General features: G+C 52.3%; 1 protein-coding gene and 1 long non-coding RNA gene across 6 annotated transcripts; both read left to right on the forward strand.

Annotated features, from left to right (window-relative positions):
• Nucleotides 1–6,324: 6,324 nt before the first annotated feature.
• Nucleotides 6,325–11,690, forward strand: LOC126047030 (uncharacterized). Of its 5 annotated transcripts, XM_049820188.1 has the most exons (3): nt 7,136–7,243; nt 7,351–7,460; nt 8,612–11,690. In XM_049820188.1, exon 3 carries the CDS (start codon nt 9,174–9,176, stop codon nt 11,352–11,354), a length of 2,181 nt encoding a protein of 726 aa, XP_049676145.1. In that variant the 5' UTR covers nt 7,136–7,243; nt 7,351–7,460; nt 8,612–9,173; the 3' UTR covers nt 11,355–11,690. The 5 variants fall into 5 exon arrangements, with proteins under 5 accessions (XP_049676144.1, XP_049676145.1, XP_049676141.1 ...); XM_049820187.1 differs by lacking the exon at nt 7,136–7,243 and adding an exon at nt 6,325–6,395 and having other exon boundaries at nt 7,351–11,690; XM_049820184.1 differs by having other exon boundaries at nt 7,136–7,247; nt 7,351–11,690.
• Nucleotides 11,691–13,282: 1,592 nt separating this feature from the next.
• Nucleotides 13,283–18,644, forward strand: LOC126047047 (uncharacterized). Its single transcript, XR_007508504.1, has 3 exons — nt 13,283–13,461; nt 15,914–16,012; nt 17,484–18,644. It is a non-coding gene; the product is annotated as an uncharacterized LOC126047047 (long non-coding RNA).
• Nucleotides 18,645–21,508: the final 2,864 nt, after the last annotated feature.

Raw genomic sequence — 21,508 nt, forward strand, 5'->3', positions numbered from 1 at the left:
CTGGGGGATTAAAAAAATAAATTTCTTTCCTGACTGCCACAGGGAAGGAGCAAGTGTTGAAGTGGGAGAGCAAGCCACGCTTACCAGTTGGTGGGCACTGGGAGGGGAGGCAGAGCCCTGGGCAGGGCTGCTGCGGCTATCCAGAGGGTGAGGAAGGGGGAGCAAGGGAGGATGGCCACCAGTGGAGCTGCAGGTGCTGCAGTGGGAGGGAGAAACGTGGTTTGGACCTCCCCCCGAAAACAGCTTGGGGCCAGAGTGAGGGGTGTGAGCTGCTGCTCACTGCAAGCCACAGCACTGATGTAACCCAAATTGGCAGAGGACTGGGGTGGATGGAGGCAATGGAAGACCTTTTTGGTGCCATTTCTGGGCTGCTGGGTGCCAGGTCTGACTTCTGGCCCCATTGCTGGGTCTGGCGAGGACCCTTGGCCACCTGGGTCCCAGCCCTGAGGACACAGCACCTGGGCATGCCAGGTTCATGCATCACCATCATCATGACAGGGCTTCCTGTGGGCTGGGATTCCCTGCAGTGGTGTGTCGTGTAGCCTCGTTCTGCCACTCATTCCCGGCACTGGGAAGCTGGGAATAAATTAGGCTGGGAAGGCAGCGCAGTTCAGTGCTCTGGCTGGAAAAAGCAGGCCCAAGGGCTGCTAATACACATACTGGTTTGCAGCAAAGTTCCTGGTGGGAGGAATTTGAGATTGTTATTCAGTGAACAGAAAACCCACAGATTGTAACCACTGAGCAATATGAGCCCAAGTGCTTGTGGGGATCACCCAAGACTGATGTTAAATTGGAAAAGCATGAGGTATCCTACAGCCATCAGGGCTTGTGTCAGCTGGTGGCTGATTGCTGGCTTGGATTGCTGCTCAGCACCAAAGCACAGAAACTGCTTAGGACTGATGAAAAACTGTGTATATATTATGTCAATAAGTAAATAGACAGAGAGAGAGAGTCTATATACAGACACCCACACATACAGATATTTAAGCTTTTCTTGGCTGTGCAGAAACCTGAAAGGGGAGGGGATGCTTTTACAAGCAACAGCCCTTTTGTCCTCATTGATGTTTTATTTTTAGGCAAAGCTTGGAGACTCTTGTCACAATGAGAAGTGGAGAAATGTGAGTTCAAAAGCTATCAAAATAAACCATGTGTGGTGTTTCAGTTTTGTTCCCTTTTTTGGCTGCAACTATTAGCAGTTGATAGAGGAGGTAGCCCGATTTGTGGATTTCCATGGAGAAAGCAGGACGGAGCAATTTTGTGAGCTCTGTGCCTGGCACACGTGCTGGTAAACGAAGGAGATAAAGTGGAAGCTCGGGCCATGCAGATGCAGGTATGACTTCAGTGATTGTAAGCATCGTCCTGGCTGCTTGTTGTAATTAACATCTCTGCATTAAGACAGTGATTCAATCCAGTGTCAAGACCTGCCTCCTAGAGAGACCCAAACTCAAAGCACCTTCAGGCAGAAGGACCCTTTCTCCTGTAAGTCAGCCACAACCTGTTTTTCTACAAGTGATCTCCGGAAATTTTTAGGGCTCCGTAGACCATCTTGACAGGGTCAGGTCATTCCCCACCAGAGAGCTGCAAAAGCAGCAAGGAGCCCAGGAGTCCCCTGGGGACAGCTTCACCGCGTCACTGACACTGGTGATGGCCACCACACACTCAGGAATGGCAAGGCCAGATAGGAGAAGTAAGCACGTCTTGCCTGACCTCTATGCACCCAAAGCCAACTTTGGCTATTCCTGTTCCCTGCCCCACCTGATGGAGATCAGACCTTTAAGTTGCTTTTAAATTAACATAATTTAAACCCACTGTTTTTTTTCTTTTTCTGTCCCATGTTGCTTGTGCAGCCTCTGGCATCAGAGGTGTAGAAAACAGTCTTTAAATGCTTACAGACCATCTTCTTCCTGGGTAGAGTAAAACTAAATTTTTTAGCCATACTCTTACAGCACCAAAGGAAGTGGTAGCAATTAGGGCCATGCTAATTATCCCCTTTGTGAGGCCATTTCCCAGGGACTCTAATTGCAGGTGAGTGCCACCATTTAATAGGCTCTATAACAATCCCATCCCACAGTGACCTTTGTGTGCCACCTTTGGGATGGGTGTGACATGGCTGCTAGAGGCACTTGTGGCAGGTGAGAAGCACAGATACTTCCAGCATGTTCTTTTGGAGAGTATTTCTTGAAAAGGTATTGACTGTGACTGTTCCTACAGCTTTGCTTACTTGGCTTTACAGGGGCTTTCCCAGCTTTGGAGAAGAATGAAAGAGAAACCAGGCAGGAATCACTGGGTGATTCTGCCATCCACAAGGCCAGGCTTGCTCAGTGCCTGAACCCTGTTATTATGGATGTGTAATCAATGTTGGATAATTCTGCCCAGGGCATTTCACTTTTATTCATGTTGGTGAAAAACTATATTTTTCTCACCGGCATTATTTCTGGTTGCATATAAGATAAGCTTTTTCTCTCTGAGTGTTTTTTGAGCACACGGAAGTAGTTCTAAAGCTATGAAGATCTCAGGAAGGATAACTTCAAATTGTGTTTCCCTGTATAATAGTCATCTAGCTCCAGAGTGGGTGGAATGGCACCATTTTCTGTAAGCTTGCTTACTTTATTGAAAGGGAGCATTAAATGAGCTTATTCTGTGTAAACTGACTTTTAGACTTATTTTAAAGTTGTTGGGGCCTGGAGGGCAGTAGTAGGCTCTAATTTCCCTGAGCAGCCTCACCTGGCCCCACACCCATGGCCACAGGAGTCCCAGCTGTGCTCAGCCCTCTGTCCTCTAAGCTATGTTGTAGCTGGGCTGTTCTGCAGCTCTGTCTCCTGGATGGATGCCTTGGACCTGTGCTGTAGGTAGCTCCTCTCCCTGATGGACTCCTTGGATGTATGTTGTATCTTATCCCCAGCCCCATGCTCCTGAGGGACCCTGGACTTGGTTCATAGCTTGCTGTGGCTGTTGATGGGCCCAGTTACCAGCCCCAGCTCATGCCCCATGGGACTGCACTGTACCAGTGAGGGTACTGCCTGTGCTGGGGTGCCTCCTGGCTATCCCCATCCTTTGGGGAGTAGCTGGTCTTTGCTGTTCCCTGACAGAAGCCACCAAACCAGTCTGTATTTTCTTTTGTATCTAGGTTAATGAGGATACATTAACAACAGAGCTGGAGCTGAGTCTCAGTATGCTGGAGAGCCTGAGTGAGATCTCTGGGACCCTGGATGGAGGTCCTGCCCAAGCTCAAATGTTGCACTTGCGGAAAATCAAATGTTTCAATGGGCACAGACTGAAATGTGAGACACTGTCTGAATGTCAGGAAACCCTTTTCCACTGTGAGGGTGACCGAGTACTAGCACAGGCTGCCCAGGGAGCTTGCAGAGCCTCCCTCCTTGGAGGTATTCAAAAGATACCTGGATGTGGTCCTGGGCTCCAGGTGGCCTGGGTTGAGCAGGGAGGGCTAGACCAGGTTGTTCCTTGCCTATCCTAGCCAGTCTGTGATGCTGGGACTGGGATCCCTGACATGCTCACAGGGATGGGAAGCTGTCAGTGCACGGCAGCGGGATGCCCGAAGCCCTGGGGCCCCTGCTCTGGGTGGCTGCACTGCCAGGCTGGTACCCACATCAGGGGTGAGTGCTGGTGTGATGCAGGGCTGTGATGTCACTGAGGTGTCCCTACCCACAGGGCTGTGACCTCACAGCATGGTCATTATAAAAATGCATACTACCATCCCACACCTCCCTGTGCAGCTGTGTCAGACTCTGCACAATGAGCAAGGGCAGCTTTCTGCTCAGCATGCAGCTCCTGGCTGCTGGGGACATTCTGCTTGCCACGGGCTGTCACCAACAGGTATGGGGCTGCTTGGGGCCAGGGGGCTGCTCAGGGTGGAGACTGGCTGCAGGTGCATCAGTGTGGTATGCTCCTGTGTCTGCAGCTCAGGCCCCCCCTCCCCCCCCCATAGTTTGCAGGTGGTGAGCAGCAGGCAGGTGGTCCTCTGGGTCTCCTGTGCAGGCCCTGATGCTGCAAGGCATAGGCCAGAGCTGTGGATAGCAGCTTCACCCCCTGACCTCTGCAGTCCCTCTGGAGGGGACCACCAGCACAGAGGGGACCACAGCTTCCAAGCCCTGTGGGGCTGAGGCAGGCCACAAAGGGCAAAGGTGGTTGTCCTTGAGGAGGTAATGCCCTGGCAGCTCCGAGAGCTTTCTGGGCTGGGGGACAATGGTCCTGGGACACCTCCAGGAGTACAGACTTACAAGAGCACTGGCCTTGTGTTAGACTCTGTCCTGGTTTCAGCTGGGATAGAGTTAACTGTTTTCCTAGTAGCTGGTACAGTGCTATGTTTTGAGTTCAGTATGCAAAGAATGTTGATAACACTGATGTTTTCAGTTGTTGCTCAGTATTGTTTAGGCTATAGTCAAGGATTTGTCAAGGATTTTTCAGCTTTTCGTGCCCAGCCAGTGAGAAAGCTGGAGGGGCACAAGAAGTTGGCACAGGACACAACCAGGGCACCTGACCCAAACTGGCCAACGGTGTATTCCATACCATGGGATGTCCCATCTAGTATAGGAACTGGTGAGTGGGGGGTGGGGAATCGCTGCTCGGGGGACTAGCTGGGTGTCGGTCGGCGGGTGGTGAGCAATTGCCCTGTGCATCATTTGTACATTCCAATCCTTTTATTACTACTGTTGTCATTTTATTAGTGTTATCATTATTAGTTTCTTCTTTTCTGTTCTATTAAACCGTTCTTATCTCAACCCAGGAGTTTTACTTTTTTTTCCCCCCGATTTTCTCCCCCATCCCACTGGATGGCAGGGGAATGAGTGAGCGGCTGCGTGGTGCTTAGTTGCTGGCTGGGGTTAAACCACAACAATTCCCACAGGGAATGCTGGCCCAGGTGGCTGTGCCACCTCCCACCTTAACACCCTCCAGCTCAGGAGTGACACCCAGCCTGGGCCCATGGCACGCAGGATACTGCAGCGGTGCTGACTGGTAACACTCTCCACTTGGTCCTGGAGAAGATTTGCCAGTGGCAAAGGAAAATGTCCCCATCTCTGGGGAGCTCTGCCTCTGATCACAGCTGTCATGCTGTGGAGTGACAGGGCCAGGCTTTGTGCAGCTGCTGCTTTTCAAAAAAGCTCTGTTGTGGTAAATAAGCATGTTGGCTTGTTCTCAAGAGAGCTCTGTGAGGGGCCTTACCCTGCCAGTGGGGCAGGGTGTGCTGGGCATGGGAAAGGGAAGGTGGGCTTAGGGGTGCTAGGGAAGCTGTGCTGTCCTGGCAGGAGGACAAGGTGATGTGGATCATCCTGGGTAAGCTGGGAACTCCTCCTCAGCCCTGCCCAGGCTGTGGCATGGGGTCAGTCTCACCCCAAAGCCTGCAATGCCCTGCACCGCCCTGCACCCAGAGGGGACGGTGGCAGGAGCAGGCCATCAGCTCCTTCTGCAGCCAGTCAGGTTTTACACCCTGCAGGGCAGGTCCTTTGGCTCAACTTGACCTGTGACCCAAGCCTCCCCCAAAGGTGGCTCCCTGCAGCCCCAGCACAGTAGTGTCCTCCAGGTCCTAGCCTGGGAGAAAGGTTAAGTGCCAGCCCGGTCCCAGGGCTAGCAGAGCTTCCCGGGCACCTTTAGGGACTGGATGGCTTTATGAGTGCCTGTAGCCTCCTCTCACGGTCAGCTCCACAGTGGTTTGCCCAGATGTGAGCTCGCTGACCAGCTGAGAGAACTGGCCCTGCAGCAGTACTCTCCAGGGCTGCTGGGAGCACACAGATAGCCAAGTCCTTCTGGGCTTCTCTGCTGGGCCCCTGCCCCATCCCCGCGGGGCATCCCGGTCACATACAGCTGTTCCCTGCCTCACCAAGAAGGAGGGTTGGGGCGTGGAGGGTTCCCCAAAGCGTGACCTCAGACTCAGGGAGCAGGAAGGCCTTTGTGCGAGGAGACACCCCAGGCAAGGCGCTACTGCCGCGGCAACCAAACTGTGCCGCGGGCGTGCGGAGGCGCCGCCGCGCTCCACGCTGCCGTCCGCCGGTAACGGCAATGCGATGCCGCGGTGCCTGCGGGCTGGTGCCGCCGCGCTCGCTGCTGCCTCCCGGTGAGGAAACGCCGCCGCCGCCCCACGCGCGCGGTGTCGGCGGGCGCTCAGCGCGCAAAGCGCGGAACAGTAGCGCCGGTGCCGCCCCTGGGCACGCGCCCCCCGCTCGCTGCTGCTGCCGCCTCGTGGCCCAAGCGCGGAACTGCAGCGTCCGCTGCTGTCGCCTTGTGGCCGAAATGCGGTACTGCAGCCCGGCGTTCGCGCGCCGGCTCTGGCCCCTCCGACGCCCCGTCGGCGGCCGGCGCGCATGCGCGGTCCCCGGGAGCAGCGTGGCGGCGCGCGGGGCGCGGGTGTCGGCGGCAGCGGGCGAGCGCCGGGACCGCGGGTGAGGCGAGCGATCCCCTCCGGCGGGGGCGGCGGCGGGGGCGGTGGGTGCCTCCTGTCCACTGGCCGCCCGGGGCTGGCGGGACGGGAAGCTGCGAAGCGGCCGCCGCGGCAGGCTCCCGGTCCGCCGGAGGCGAGCCGGGCCAGGGCAGCGCCGGGCAGGTCCCCGAGAGCCGACAGAAGGGAAGAGGGGACGGAGGCGGGCACCCCCCAGGCGCGGCCAGCGGGCGCCTCCCCGAGTCGCCGAAGCTCCCCCGGCGCCTTCCCCCGGCCCCGCTCGGCCCGTGCGGCTGCCCCCAGCTGCAGCCCCTCCCCTGAAGCCTGTGCTGCAGCCGCAGGCAGCCCCCGAGCCCTGTCGTGAGGGCGGCAAGCTGGCCCTCCGGTGTTCTCGAGTCTCCCTTAACGCGGGTGCCGTTAGCAGCGGCGCGGGGAAGGAGCGGCGTCCGTCCGCGGAAGCCCCTGCGGACGGAGGGGCTCCGGCCAGGGCGGAGCTGCGGTAATAACGGTCGCTGCTGCCTCTTTCCCTCTGCCAGAGGCCACGCCGTGAGCGGGGTTGTCCGTTCGTCCCCGGGGATGCCGTTGACTGCAGCAGCCTCAGGCTCGCGTGGGCTGTCTCTGCCCGGCCTCCCTCTCCTCGCGGCACGGGAGCGCGGAGGGACAGGCGGAGCGCTTACTGGCTGTGGACGGGAGCTGCTGAAGCTGGAGAGGCTAGAGGGTGTTAAGAAGAAACAAGGCCATCTGGCTGGGAGCTGCCTCCTGCTGCAGGCCAGAGAGAGCCTGCCTGTCTGTGTGCGGAAGGATCCCTCTTCATAGTCCACAGCAGGTCAGACCACCAACGTGCACCACAAGGTCTGTAAGCATCACCAACAGCGCGGTACGGCCATGTAGTGTGCGAGGCTATGTGTCTAAGAAGCCTTGTCTTATGAGAGCTGTGATACGTCCATGTATTCTTTTAGGTGGAGGACAGTCAAGCACTAGGAGTTACAGAAGAGGAAGGGAGGACAGAAGGAGAAAGAAACGTCTGAACTAGCAAAGGGTTCTGGCAGTGCCAAGAGCAACAGCTGTGGTGAGTCTCAGTCCTTCCCTGCCCCTCTCCTGGCCCTTTTTCTCCCAAGCTGCTGTGATTTTTTTTTTTTTTCCCTTCCCTGTACCTCTCCTCTTCTGCCTTTTCTCTTGTCCCTCTCCTTCTTCCTCTCTCCCTTTATTTCTTGTTTGACTGCTCCCTTTTTTTTCCCTTCTCTCTCTGGGTTCTTGTCCTGCTCCCTCTACCTCCTTTTTTTCATCCTCTGTCTCTCTCTCCTGCAGTCCCTAGGTGTGTTTTTTTCCTTTTCCATCTGTCCTGGTTTCAGCTGGGATAATTAACTTTCTTCCTAGCAGCTGGTATAGTGCTATGTTTTTGAGTTTGGTATGAGAAGAATGTTGATGACACAGTGATGTTTTCAGTTGTTGCTAAATAATGTTTAGTCTAAAGTTAAGGATTTTTCATCTTCTGATGCCCAGCCAACAAGAAGGCTGGAGGGGCACAAGAGGTTGGGAGGGGGGACAGGCAGGGCAGCTGACCCAAAGTGGCCAATAGGGTATCCCATACCATGTGACATCATGCCCAGTGTATAAACTGGGGGGAGTGGGGCTGGGGGAATCGCCGCTCAGGGGCTAACTGGGCGTCAGTCGGTGGGTAGTGAGCAATCGCATTGTGCATCACTTGTATATTCCAATCCTTTTATTATTACTATTGTCATCTTATTAGTGTTATCATTATTAGTTTCTTCTTTTCTGTTCTATTAAACCATTCTTATCTCAACCCACAAGTTTTACTTTTTTCCTGATTCTATCTCCCATCCCGCTGGGTGGGGGGGAGTGAGTGAGCAGCTGTGTGGTACTTAGTTGCTGGCTGGGGTTAAACCACGACACCATCTGTTTGTCCTGATCTGCATCCATCTCTTTTTTCCCCACAATTTCTCTGGCCTGTTCCTTGGCATTCTTTTCCTCTCTGCCTGTACACGCTGCTCTGTCCCTGCCTTCCTCTCTCTCTCTCCTTCCTTCTTTTTTTCTCTCTGTCCCTTTGTCTTGCTCGCTGTTGCTGGTTTGTTTGTTTGTGTTTTTAAAATTTATTTTGTATTTCACTGTCCCCGTCCTCCTTCCTGTTCATCTCTTACTCTCTCTGACCCTTTGTGCTGCTCCCTGGCCCTTTTGTATTCATCCTCTGTCTCTCTGCAGGGCTCCTAATATCCGTCTCTCTTTCTTCAACCCCCTATGCTCTCACAGTCTCTGTCTTTCTCTGTCTCTTGTCATTATTCTTGTCTGTCGCTCTGTCTGGCTTCCTGTCCCGTCATTTCTTGCTGTGTCTCTTTGTCCCGCTCCCTGCCCATATTCATATTACTCTCTGTCCTGTTGACCATCCCAGTTTATCTCCGTCCTGCCCCTGTCCTGATTCTTCTTTCTCTGCCCAGCTCCCTGTCCCTCCTTCTGTCTCTTTCCTTCTGTCCCTGCTGCCTATTTCTCCATCTCTGTCCACATCCCTGTCCCTTCCCCCCCCCTTGCTGTCCATCTGCCCTGCTTCCTCTCACTATCTTTTCTGTCTTTCTCTCTCTGTCCCATTCCCTCTCCTATCCTAACTGTATTCCCCCCATCCATCTAGCTGTCCCTTCTCTCCTTTCTGTCTTCCTAATTTTTTTTTACTTTCTCTGTATCTCTCTCCTGCTGCCCATCACTGTTGGTTTTTCCCCCCTCTAATGCTGGCCTGATCTCTGTCCCTTTTTTCTCTCTCTGTCCTTCTGTCATGCTCCCTGTGTCTTTTTTAATTCCTTCATCTCTGTCCTGCAGCCCATCACTATATTTTTTCTTCTTCCATCCCTTTGTCCTGCTCCCCGTCCTTGTCTCTCTTTCCGTTGGTTCTGCCTTCCATCCTTCTTTCCTTTCTTGCTCCATCTCTCTGTCCTGCTCCCTATCCCTCTCGCTCTCTGTTTCTGTGTCCTTCTCCTTGCCTTTCCCCCCATTCTCTGTCTTGTTCCCTCTTTGTTTTTTTTTTTGTTTTCTGTCACTGTCCTGCTCACTGTCACTGTGTTTTCTCAATCCATCTCTGTCCTGCAGCTCAGTGCTTTTTTCCCTTCTCCAGCTATCTCTCCTGTTGCCCATCCTAGGCTTTTTCTCTTCCATCTCTGTCCTAGTCCCCATCTCTTCTTTTTGCCTGTCTTCCACTTTGTCCTGCCTCCCTGTCCCTTTTCTCTCTCTCTGTATCACCTTGTCTTGCTCCCTGTCTTCCTCTGACAATCTGTGTCCTGCTCCTTGTCCCCACCCACCGCCATCTCCCATCCCTCTTCCTGTCTCTTCTCTCTTTCTATCCTGCCCCAATGCTTCTTTCTCCACCTCTGTCCTGCTCCCTGCCCCTTGTTTCCTCTCACTGTCCCTCTGTTCTGCTTCCTGTCCCCCTGGTTTTTCTGTCTTTATTTCCCTGTCCCACTGCCTCTCTGGTCACTTGTTGCTATACCTCCCTGTCCAACCAGCTCTGACTTTTTCCCTTTATCTCCTCCTGTTTCTTGCTACCTGCCCCTTTATCTTCCTCTGTCTCTGTCCTCTAGCCCATTGCTGTTTTTTTAATTTTCCCTTCTTGGTCTGTTGTACAGATCTGACCCTTTTTTTTCTTTCTCAATCCCTTTTTTGCTGTTCCCTGTCCTTTTTCTCTCTCTGTCTGTGTGTTCTGCACCCTGTCCCTGTCCTCCTTCCTCCCTCCTCTCCTTTCCCCCTGCATCTCTATCCCTCTGTCCTGGTCACTGACCCTATGTTTTCTTGTGCCATCTCTTTGCAGGGCTTCTCGTCCTTGTTATTTTTCTTGATTTTTTTCTACCTTTCTGACCTTATCCTTCTACCTTCCTTTCTCTCTCTGCTCCTCAGTCTTCTCTCTTGTCTTGTTTTTCTTTCTAGTTCTCTCTCCAGCTCTCCACCACCATTTTCTTTCTCCATTTCTCTGCTCCACTGCCCATTCCTCTCTTTCTTTTTGCATCCTGCTGTGCTGCTCGCCATCCGTCCTTCCCTCCCTTCCTCCCTCTTTCTCTGTCATTATACTTGCATCCCTCATTGTCTCTCCAGGACCTGTCTGTCCTGCTCCCCATCCCCAATTTTCCTTTTCCATTTCTCTGTCCTGCTCTTGGTCCCTCTTCTTCCTCTGGCTCATTCTCCCTGTCATTCTCCCCGTTGCTCTTGTTCTCTATCCCAGTGTCCTGCTCTCCATCCCTCTTATTTTTTCTCTGTATCCCATTTTCTTGCTCCCTGTCCCTCACTTGTCTTCTATGTCCCTCTCTCCTTCCCCCTGTCTTTCCTTCCCCCTGCCCCCCTCTCTGGCCTGCTGCTTGCCACTTTTTTTTTCTTTCTCTTGCTGTCTGTCTGGGTTCTGTCACTCTATCTTAATCTGTATCCATTGTTCCGCCCTGCCCCGTCCTTCCAGCCTGTGCTTTCCTCTTTCTATCCCTCTAGCCGTAATGCTTCTTTCTCCATCTCAGTCCTGCTCCCTGGCCCTTGTTTTCCTTTTTTTTCCCTTACCATCCATCCTGCTTCCTCTCCCTGTTTTTTCTGCCTTTATGTCTCTGTCCTGCTGCCTGTCTCCTTGTTTCTAGTTATAACCCCCTGTCCAGCCAGCTGTCCCTTTTTTCCTTTCTGTCTTCCCTATACAGGCCCTACTTTTTCTTTGTCTGTCTCTGTCCAGCAGTCCATCACTGTTTTTTCCCCTTCTCCATCTCTTGTCTTAATCTACATCTGGTTCCCCCCTCCTCACCACCCTCAGTCCCTCTGTCCTGTTCCTTATCCAGCTTTTTGTCTTTCCATGTCCCATGCTCTATCACCATCTTTTTTTCTCTCTCCCTCCTCCCTTTTCTCTACATCCCTCTGTCCTGTTGCTCATCAGTGCTCGTTTTTTTCCTTCCACTCCTCTGTCCTGCTCCCTGCCCCTTACTTCTCTGTCTGTTGAGGATTTCTTGGCTGGGCGAGGGCATGTGAGCAATCCAGCCGTTAGGTGGGAACGAAGCATAAGTTTACAAAGTGCTGGAGCAGACAAGGACGCTGTGCCCTTGTACGCTGGGAAAAAGGAAGATAAGAAGAGCCTGACAAGCAACTCCTGGATGCCGAAGAATGAGATAAGTAACTGCTGGACACCTTGTGAAGAAGCTTGCACAGCCAATAGAGGATAAGATAGTGTCGCGTGAATCGGGGTATTGTACCTATTAGAGTATTGTATAAGGCGCGTGCGCAAGCACATAAGGTATATAACTGTGCTAAAAGTTGTAGTAAATGGACTTCACTTGATCACATTGGTCTGTGCGTGATTTCCCCTGTGGATCCTCCGCAACATCTGTCAATCTCTTTGTCTTGTTATGGATCATTATTTTTGCTGTCTGCATCCCACTGCCTTGCTTCCCATTGATCTCTTTTGGCGCTCTCCTTCTGTGCTGCTCCCCAGCAGTATTTTGTCTTTCTCCAGCTTTCTGACCTGCTCCCCACCCGCCTTGTTCTCTCTCTGTCATTGTTTCCACTTCCCTGTACCTCTCTGTGCAATCTCGTGTCCCGCTCCTTGTCCCTCTCTGTGCATATATTCCCCGCTGTCCTGGTCCCTATCCCTCTCTTTGCCTCTCTCTCCCTGTCCCTGTTCGTTCTTTCTTTCCCTCTCTGTTCCCTTGTTCTGTTTTTCACTTCCCAGCCCTCTGTCCTGCTCCCCATCGCTGTATTGAACACGGGCGGGGCCGGGGGCAGTCGGAGGGGGCTGCAAAGGGGGTCGGCTGGTTTGGGGGCCAGAAACGGAGACCCAAGTTTTCTGTTCCTGGGCCTTGAAAACAGTCTCGCATGGCTGATTTTGGGGCTCTGAAACAGACTGAGCTGCATGGCTTTGGGTCCAGAAACAGAGGTCCGTCCCTGCGTTTTTGGGCCATGAGAACAGGCTCAGCAGCTGGGTTTTTTGGCTCCCAAATGGGCCCCGAGTCAGCTGGTGTGGGGGCCAAAAGCGGGAGCTGGCTTGGCTGGTTTTCCAGATGGGTAAGAGGCAGGTGGGTGGAAGGGTGTTGGGGGCTGCGGAGGAAAGCAGGGGGTGGGCAGGGTACATGGACCCTCCCTGGAGATGGGGGTCTGGTTGTGTTGGACACCAAAGTTCGGGAGGCTGGCACGCAGCGGGCCGAACTCAACATCTGCGATTGTCTATGGGGGGAAAGGTGCTTTTCAGACCCCACGTGCCCTCTTTGAGTCCAGCTCTTCTTTCTACACTGCTTAGAATAGTTAAGTAATTAATCGCACAAACTAATGAATATTTATACAGCATATAACTCTGATGTTTAATCCTAATGCTCCAGTTTTGACAGCAGTTGATAGACAACCTTATGGAAAGCCCAGACCGTTGCACGTAGCTGGAGCTTTTAAGGAGAAGCAGCTGAAATCAGCCGGAGCTTCAGTGCGGAGCTGGGGCTTCAGCGAGCCAGAACTGTAGCAAGCGGGAGCTGGAACGAGGCGGGGTGTCCGCTGTCTGGAGTGTGCATTAGCCAGAGGCAAAAGTACCTGCAGCTGTAATGAGCAGGAGCAATGATTAGCTGAAGCGTCTTTTCACTGGTGTATCCATCAGCCAGACTGCGCTCCCAGCACAGCTGAAGAGCGGCCGGGCGCAGGCAGGTCTGTCCGCAGCAAGCAGCTCTGAGCAGCAGGGAGGTGAGTTGTCCTTCTGCCAGTGGGGAGCCCGGCCTCTTCCGTCAGGGATGCAATCCATGCCACGCTCCTCTCTCTCCGTGGAGGGTCTCGCCTGGTCTGTTCCTGTGGTCAGGAGTGAGGTAGGGGTCCCCTGGCTCTGCTGGGGCAGCCCCCCCTGCGAGGGGGCGCGGGCGAGGAGGTGTCGTCCCCTCAGTACCGGGCACAGAGGAGAGAAACCGGCCAGTGGGAGCTCCTGGGGTGCAGAGCCCTTCCGGCAGAATCCTCCCCTGTCTTTTCACCATTGGCTGGGTGTGACAAACAGGTTCATTTTCTGTCTCCTCTTTTCCCAGTGTCACCTTCTGTGGCACATGAAGAAAATCCTGCACAGTTTAATTCGGCTTGCTGGTCAGGTATCGGGCTGGGGGAGTGGGGAGAAACGTTTGCGAATTCGAGGGCACTACGGATACTGCGCATCAAACACGTAGAAAAGGCAAGTTTGCTGATAGTGCAGAAAAGCTGATGAAAAATTGCCATTAACAGAGTGTGCCCTGTTCCTGAATGTGTCCCTTGATATGTTTCTGTTTCAGGTGAAGGAATGAACTTTCATCTACAACAAATTCAGAGCTGCCTGTTAGCTTCTTTAGGGTCGAGTGTTTCTCTTCTCTTTGTTCATACTGATTTTATGGGCAAGTTGGAGATAGCCTTTTATTTTTTTTATGTATAACTGAATTTTTAGGAATAATGTGGTGTCCCTGTAGCTCATTTTTGAGCACTTAGATGCCAGTAGAAACATAGTGAGTGAAACATGGTGGAAACTGGTACTTAAACTTGATTTTTATTTGATTTTTTTTTTTTTTCCTCATTAGAGTGTTGATGGCATGTTGTCCCGTGGCACAATCCCCATTCTGTTCAGCAGAGTCTTCAGTCTAGGACTTTTAAGTAAAAGAGTTTGTCCTTCCAAAAAAGGACTGGTCATTCATAGGACTGAGACAGACTTGGAGAGTTGCTTAAGTACGTGATCGCAATTAAAGCCAGCTTTCACTTAATGTTGCTGCTGTTGGTCTTCACTTTCATTAATTTCTCCACCACTCCGTCATGGTTGGGAGCTCTGAATCATAATTTTTTTCAGTCTCTAACACATTTTTTTTTTCTCCCCAAAAAGGAGAGGCAGTGTCTAAAAGTTAGTTTCCTCACAAATGCGTGAGTATATAAAATTTGAGTTATGATGATTAAAACCATGAAAATGACACCAGTCTTATAGATATGGACTCTCTGAACAGGCATTCCTCACACGCAAATGCCATCAGGGTACAGATCACCTGCACTTCATGCTCTGACAAGACAATATGCTGAGACAGGGATGAGCGCTGAAAGAAGAAAAAAGATACAGGGTCATGGTTTTGTTTTCTTGTTTTTTAGAGAGTGCAATATTGACTGGTGCCAGCCTGCAGAGCTCTTCTGCTGCCTGACCTCTCCTTCTCTTTCATGGCTGTAATTGTCGTTTGGATAATCATAGAAGAGTAATTAAATTACTTGCCTCTGTAAATGTGCTGGAACCAGCAGTGAATAACTTGGCTACAAGTAGAATTTCTGAAGGAAGAACAGCAGCAGCAACAGGAAGCAAATAGCAAGTGACCAAAAAGTTGTGTGTGTCAAACACATCAAAGCTTTATTGCTGAATGTTGTTTGGCAATATGTTCCAAATGGCTTTTTTTGGTAAACGTAAATTTTCAGGAAGTTCAGGGTTGTGTGTGGCAAAACGTGTCCCTCTGCATCCGTGTCCTGCTACGTAAATAGCATGGGTCGATGGCAAGTCCAGTGGCAGGGCTGCTGTTCCCTACTCTCGACGTTGCCTTAGTAGTGTTGTAGTATTTAGACCTTAATGGATGGGCTGAGGAATGGAAGGAGAATGCCCATTTTCTGTAAGGGCTCAGAATGCCGACCCTTTTCTCTGCCTGCCGCTCCTCTGTGCGTGAGATGAAGTTGTTTTATTTTTCTCCCTTGTTTCTGGTCTAAATATTTCTGGAGCTGTTGCTGCTGTGGGTTTGCAATTGGTGTTACTGCATTTTTGTAGCATCCTAGCGATGGGTCGTTTCTGCTGTGGCGAAGCGTCGAGATATGGTTTTCGGTGTAAAGTGTCAGAAACTACATTCACTGAAACTGGCAATTCGCGGCGCAGGTGAAACCGATCTGGCGTGTGCAGCTGTGCTTGCAGGGATGCTCGGTGGCTCCTCATCAAAACGGTGGGCTGTGTGCGTGGACATGCATAGGGTTGCGCTCTGGGTCCGAGAGCGTTAACGTATTTTTGCTGTTGGAAGGTGGAATGGAGCGTGTGCCTGTTAAATCTCAGGGCAGTCAAAAGCTAGGAGGGACCCTGAGCGGGTTTGGTGGCACAACTGCAGTTTTAAAAGATCTTGCCCATTTGGAGCAATGGACTGGAAAAAATGATTCCTTTTTTGCAACAAGGCAGTTCACAAGGACAGATGTGTTGCTGTGCTCTTTAGCAAAAATACTCAACTTGGGACGTATAGGTTTGATGGAGCCTTGGCTGTACTAAAGCTTGAGAAAATGTATGTAGGTCTCTGGGTGTGTCACCTGCGTGTATCTAGGAAAGTGAGTTCTAGTGAAAGTAAAGTTGCCAATGAGTCAAAAAAGAAAGGAGGGGAAAAAAATAAAAGGCACAGTTGTCCTGAAAGATGCAAAAGCTCTAGTGGCCTGTGTCAACAACTGTACCGAAGATGACGCAAAAATACTTTTTCCTCCACTCACTCATACTGTCTTCACAAACCTTCACAAAAAAAAGGCAGCTTTGGCTTCCTACCCAGCTTTGTGCTAATGTGTTTTTTTTTTTTCTTCTCTCAGCTGGATGTCAGCTGGCACCGTTTCGCTGTGGTTGCCCTTTCTTCTGCCATGACGGTACGAGACAGAGGGAAAGATTCCGTAGTGGCCTGCAAGTACAAGGTATGCCTACGATGTGTGTCTGCATTTTTGCAAAGGTACTTGCGGTATGGACTTTAACATTGAGAGTGTGCCAACTCTCCTTCTACTTTTTTTTTTACATGAAATATTTTAACAGAAATACTAAAAATAAGTTCTGTTCTGGAGCATGTTACACCTATACAAAGTTTACTTCCCTCAGTTTATTTTCTCTTCCTGAAAGCATAACCTTCTGTTTCTGTGTGCTTGCTAGTAAATGATACTGTGAAAATAATTTTGTACTAAAAGAGGGAAGAAACTGTTCGTAAGAGTTCAACTGTTCAGAAGAAACAGACTTTGTTTTCATGATAAAAGCTTTATGCTTTTACAGTCAATGAGTTTTTTAAAATATCTTACAGTAGTACTCAAAAACGTTACGGAGATAATTAGCATCTGTACTAAAAGCAATCAAGGTCAAAGAAGAGACGTGGACAAAACAGGACAAATGGGCGTCGCATCTGTGTGTTTCCCAGGCTTTCCCAGGAAGCATTAGCAGTCTTGTAACTAGTGACAGTGAGCCCTGAGGTGTTTTTGACGAGTTACTGCTTCAGGAATGTATTTTTTCCTTTAACCTACAGTGTGTAATTTTGACTTCAGTTGGAAAGAGATTTTCCAAAATGGAAGTCTTTCTCACTCAAAGAAATTTTGTTTTATGAACTTCCCATCAGAGTGGATCTTCAGAGGTGATTGACTTGACAGTAGAAGTCATCAGTAAGGAGACTTTTCACTCTCTTTAAAAAAAGAAAAAAGGAAGAAAAAAAAAAAAGTCCAAAGACCAAGCACAGCCCATCTTCCTAAAGTTGATGGCATCACTGGTCTTTGGTTTCTCAGTTGTAACAGTTGAGATAACCTGAAAACGTGTTGCTCTGTATGCTTCAGTACTGCCAAAAGCATTAGGAAATCCACCAGTCCTTTTTGGTAGTCTGAGGTATTGCAGCACTGGGGGTTTTACAAACTGACTTGCATTGTTTAAACTGTAACTGCCAAATAGCTGTAGTATATGATGTGTTAGGTGTATGTAAGCAGTTAGGTATTTTTCTAAACATTTAAAAAGAGAGGCAACTGAATGTTATGGGGTTTTTTTTCCTGATGTTTTGACGGAGTGCTCTGAAGTACTTTCTTTCTGTCTGGCTTTCAATGGTGCATTTCCCTGGCAGTTCAGTAGCGCCTCTCTTGGGCAGCTCAGCTGGCCAGGTGTCCCTCCGCGTTATGTAACACGCACAAAACCCCCTAGTCCCATTATAACTGTGTACTTTGGAGAGGGATAATTTAACGGTACGAATTCAGAGCTGTGCAAGTTAAGGTAATGGGAAAGGGAAATCAAATACTTTTACAGTATAAGTATTTTCACTGGATGTATATAAACATGGGCACACCTTTTTAGTGTAAAGTGAATTACTGAGATTTATTCTTTATTTTTCATTTTGCTCTTTGAAGTTTTCCACTTCACTTTCAGCTTTATTCACCAAACAAGCAAGATGCAAAGCAGCAGCAGCAGCGCAAGGGCTGTAGCTGTTGTGGTGGATCCGTAAGTGTAGATTCTGATTGCGTACGACCTCGTCCCGCAGCCTCCCAGGGTTATCTCCCTGCAGCAGTGCTGTAAGGAAGGAGGAGACAGTTTTCCAACACCCGCAAGAGTGTTTACTTGTATGCTAAGAAGGTGTTCAAAATGGTATCGATTAGCCTAAATGCTGATTTTAAGTGTTCAAATCGCTCTTAACTTTTAGAGGAGGTGGTGTATTTCGAGCTGACCTTTTTTACCTGGAATCCTCCTTTAGCTCAGCGACTCTTCTTGTGCACCCCCAGCCTCTGCTGGCAGGGCGGTATGAGAAGCTGGAAGGTCCTTGACTTAGTATAAACACTGCTTAGCAACAACTACAGCATCAGTGTGTTGTCAACATTATTCTCATCCTAAATCCAAAATGGCCCTGTACCAGCTACTCAGAAGAAAATTAACTTTATTCCAGCCGAAACCAGGACAACCCCGAACCCCCTGATTCTGGGTCTGCAAAGGAAAAATACCAAACAAATTTGGGACTCCTGGGAAAGCCAAATCCGCCTGGATTTGCGCAGCTGGAAAGCAAAACCCCCACCCCATTTGCATGCACAAACCACAACCAAAAGATCACCCCTTTTTATGTTGTGGAAAAGCACTGAAACACACTCCAAACTGAGTATTTTGAAAGAGCAAAAAACTCCCCAGTTTGGGGAAGACTGGGGGTGAAGCACAGGCAGTTTGAGGGGCGTTGCTGGGGGTCCTCCCAGCGTGGATGATCTGGTGTGGATGCTCTGTTGCGGGTTATCCCAGGTGAGTTACCTGCTGTGGATCATCCTGGGTGGACTCCCTGGGGTAGGTCATCCCCACCTGTGTCCCACCATGCACCTTTGTACCCTCACCTACCCTCTCCCCGGCGTGTGTTTCTCCCCCATATGTCCCCCGCTGCTCCAGCCCGCCCCCTTCACCCATGCGAGTTTCTAACCCACACAAGTTGTTTCCCCCTGCACCCCCTGCTCTCCTATCTCCTGCTCCCCACCGCTTCCTTTCCCTCCTCCATATTCCACACCACCCCCTCCGCGCCCCCATCATCCATCAGGCTCCAGACCACTGGTGTGCTGCCTGCACCCTGTTCTCTGTCATTTTTTCTTCTTCTTTTCCTTACAAGTTGCTGTTGTTGTTTCTTTTTAATGATGATTAAACTGTTTTCGTTTCAAGCCACGAGTTTTCTCAATTTTGCTCTTACGATTGTCTCCCTGTCCCGCTGTGGGTGGGGGAGCGAGTGAGCGGTCGCGTGGGCCTTCATTGCTGGCTGGCGTTAAACCACGACACGAGGTGAGTTGCAAGCCCTGCCTGGCTAATGCTGGAGGCTCTCTGTGTTCCTCCTGCCATCTCGCCGTGCCGTGCTTGTTCTTGATCGCTGCTTTATAGCGAGCGCCTCTCGCTCTGTAAGCGGCAGTACTGGGGCCGTGCAGGTACTGCGTGTTGCAGGCAGCAAAGGGCAATTGTGATGGTTGCTGGCAGGAGTGGCAAGGAGTGCAGAGCCACGCTCCTGTAGGGAGCAAAGATGGAACCTCGAGGGCTCTGTGGTCCTCTGCTGAGGACATCTAATATTCTGACAGGCCTCTTTGCTTTCCCTGCCTCAATGTCTAATTACTTTGCACGCCAGAGGGCAGGGCAGTTAAGTAACACAGTGCAGCGTCTTTTCGATAAGAGACAAGCCCTGCGCAAGAAGCCTTGCGTGCGTGCAGGATTAGGAGAGTTCTGATAGCACGGAGGTGCCCACCCCGACTGAGCCCCAGGGTCGCCGGGGTATCGCTCGCTTGCAGGTGGGCCGCTCGCATCTGGTGAGCTGGGCCGTGGTGTTTCCTGCCGAACAGAGCTGCCCCTCTGGCACGAAGCAGCTTTGGGTCTCTTGTGGCCTGCCTTCAGGCTGTCACCTGAACCAGGCGTTATTTTTTGTTGTAAATCTCTCGCCAGCGTCTGCTGACTGGCTGCTGTCGCTCCCGCAACCCTGATGCCCCATGCAGAGGGATACAGCAGTCCCTGGGGCTTGCTCCAGGGGACACCCCCTTCCCCCCCCCCCCCCCCCCCATTTGCAGGTTCCCTGTGCTGCTTCTCCTCTCTAGATAATGGGGTGGCGGGGCAGGGACAGAAGCGGCTGCCTGAATTGTCTGTTCCTTGCACTTGACTGCTGTAAATGCTCCAGCCGCTTGGGTGCTTTTTGGAAGGGAGGCGATGAAGAGGAGTGCCCAGGCTGCGAGTGGGGAAAGGGCAGGGCGATGTCAGCCCTGTGCCCCCAGTAAGGAGTTGCCGCCTGCGGCTGGTCTCTACTGGGCTGAGCTGTCAGTCATCCCTCATGCAGCGGACGCTCAGAAGAGGATCGTTGCGGGGGTGCGGATTCTGCTGCCCCATCGCCGAAGGTGGGAACTGGCGTTGGGGAGGCGCGCATGCGCGGTGGCGTGTGTCGGTGGGCTCCTGCTGTTGACGGGTCACCAAGATGCGGTAACGCATCGCGACAGGAGCGCATGCGCAGTGGCGCATGTACGGCGCTCGCCGCTGTTGCCTGGCAACTAAAGCACATTATGGCAACTCGGCATCCGCGCATGCGCGCTGCGCCTTGTACGTTGCACGCCGCTGTTGCCTGGCAACCAGAGCTCGACGCGATGCCTTGGTAACCGCGCATGCGCGGCGTCGCGGTTTACGACGCTCCTGTTGTCGCCTAGGAACCAGAACGAGTTACGTCCGCTCGGAAACCGCGCATGCGCCCTGAGCCTTGTACGGCTCTCGCTGCTGTTGCCTAGCAACCAGAACGCGTCACGGCAGCTCTGGATCTGCGCATGCGCGCTGCGCCCTGTACGGCGCTCGCCGCTGTTGCCGGGCAACCAGAACGCGTTACGGCAGATCGGAATTCGCGCATGCGCACTGCGCCTTGTAGGGCGATCGCCGCTGTTGCCTGGCAACCAAAGCGCGACACGACGCCTCGGTAAACGCGCATGCGCGGCGTCGGGGTTTACGGCGCTCCTGTTGTCGCCTAGCAACCAGAACGAGTTACGTCAGCTCGGCAACCGCGCATGCCCGCTGCGCCTTGTACGGCTCTCGCTGCTGTTGCCTAGCAACCAGAACGAGTTACGGCAGCTCGGAATCCGCGCTGCGCCTTCTACGGCGATCGCCGCTGTTGCCTGGCAACCAGAACGCGTTACAACAGATCGGAATTCGCGCATGCGCGCTGCGCCTTGTACGGCGATCGCCGCTGTTCCCTGGCAACCAAAGCGCGACATGACGCCTCGGAAACCGCGCATGCGCGGCGTCGCGGTTTACGGCGCTCCTGTTGACGCCTAGCAACGAGAACGCGTTACATCAGCTCGGCAACCGCGCATGCGCGCTGCGCCTTGTACGACACTCGCCGCTGTTGCCTGGCAACCAAAGCGCAACACGACGCCTCGGTAACTGCGCATGCGCGGCGGCGCTCCTGCTGTCGCCTAGCGACCAGAAGGCGTTACGGCAGCTGGGCATCCGCGCATGCGCGCTGCGCCTTGTACGGCGACAGCCATTGTTGCCTGGCAACCAAAGCGCGACAAGGCGCCTCGGAAACCGCGCATGAGCGGCGTCGCGGTTTACGGCAGTCCTACTGTTGCCTGGCTACCAAACCACGGTGCAGCATCTCGGGAGCCACGCATGCGCGGTCGCGGCCCCATGCGCCAGCGCTCTCGTTCGCCACCTAACGACCAAAGTCCGATACAGCAGCTGGGGTGCCGCGCATGCGCGTTCTGCCAAGCCCTCGCCGCTGCCACCCCGTGGCCAATGTTCGGTAGTGCAGCTCGGAGGCTGCGAGTGCGCGGGGCTGCACCGGTCCTGCACGTGCCGTCCGACGGTACCGGCAGTGCGGCCCCGGGGGAAAGTGCCGCCGCGCTCGTTGCTTCCTCCCTCCCGGTAAGGAAAAGCCGCTGCCGCCCCGCGGGCGCGGTGCCGGCGGGCGCTCCGCG

This window comes from Accipiter gentilis, chromosome 17 (genome assembly GCF_929443795.1).
Source record: "Accipiter gentilis chromosome 17, bAccGen1.1, whole genome shotgun sequence".
Classification (NCBI taxonomy): Eukaryota; Metazoa; Chordata; class Aves; order Accipitriformes; family Accipitridae; genus Astur; species Astur gentilis.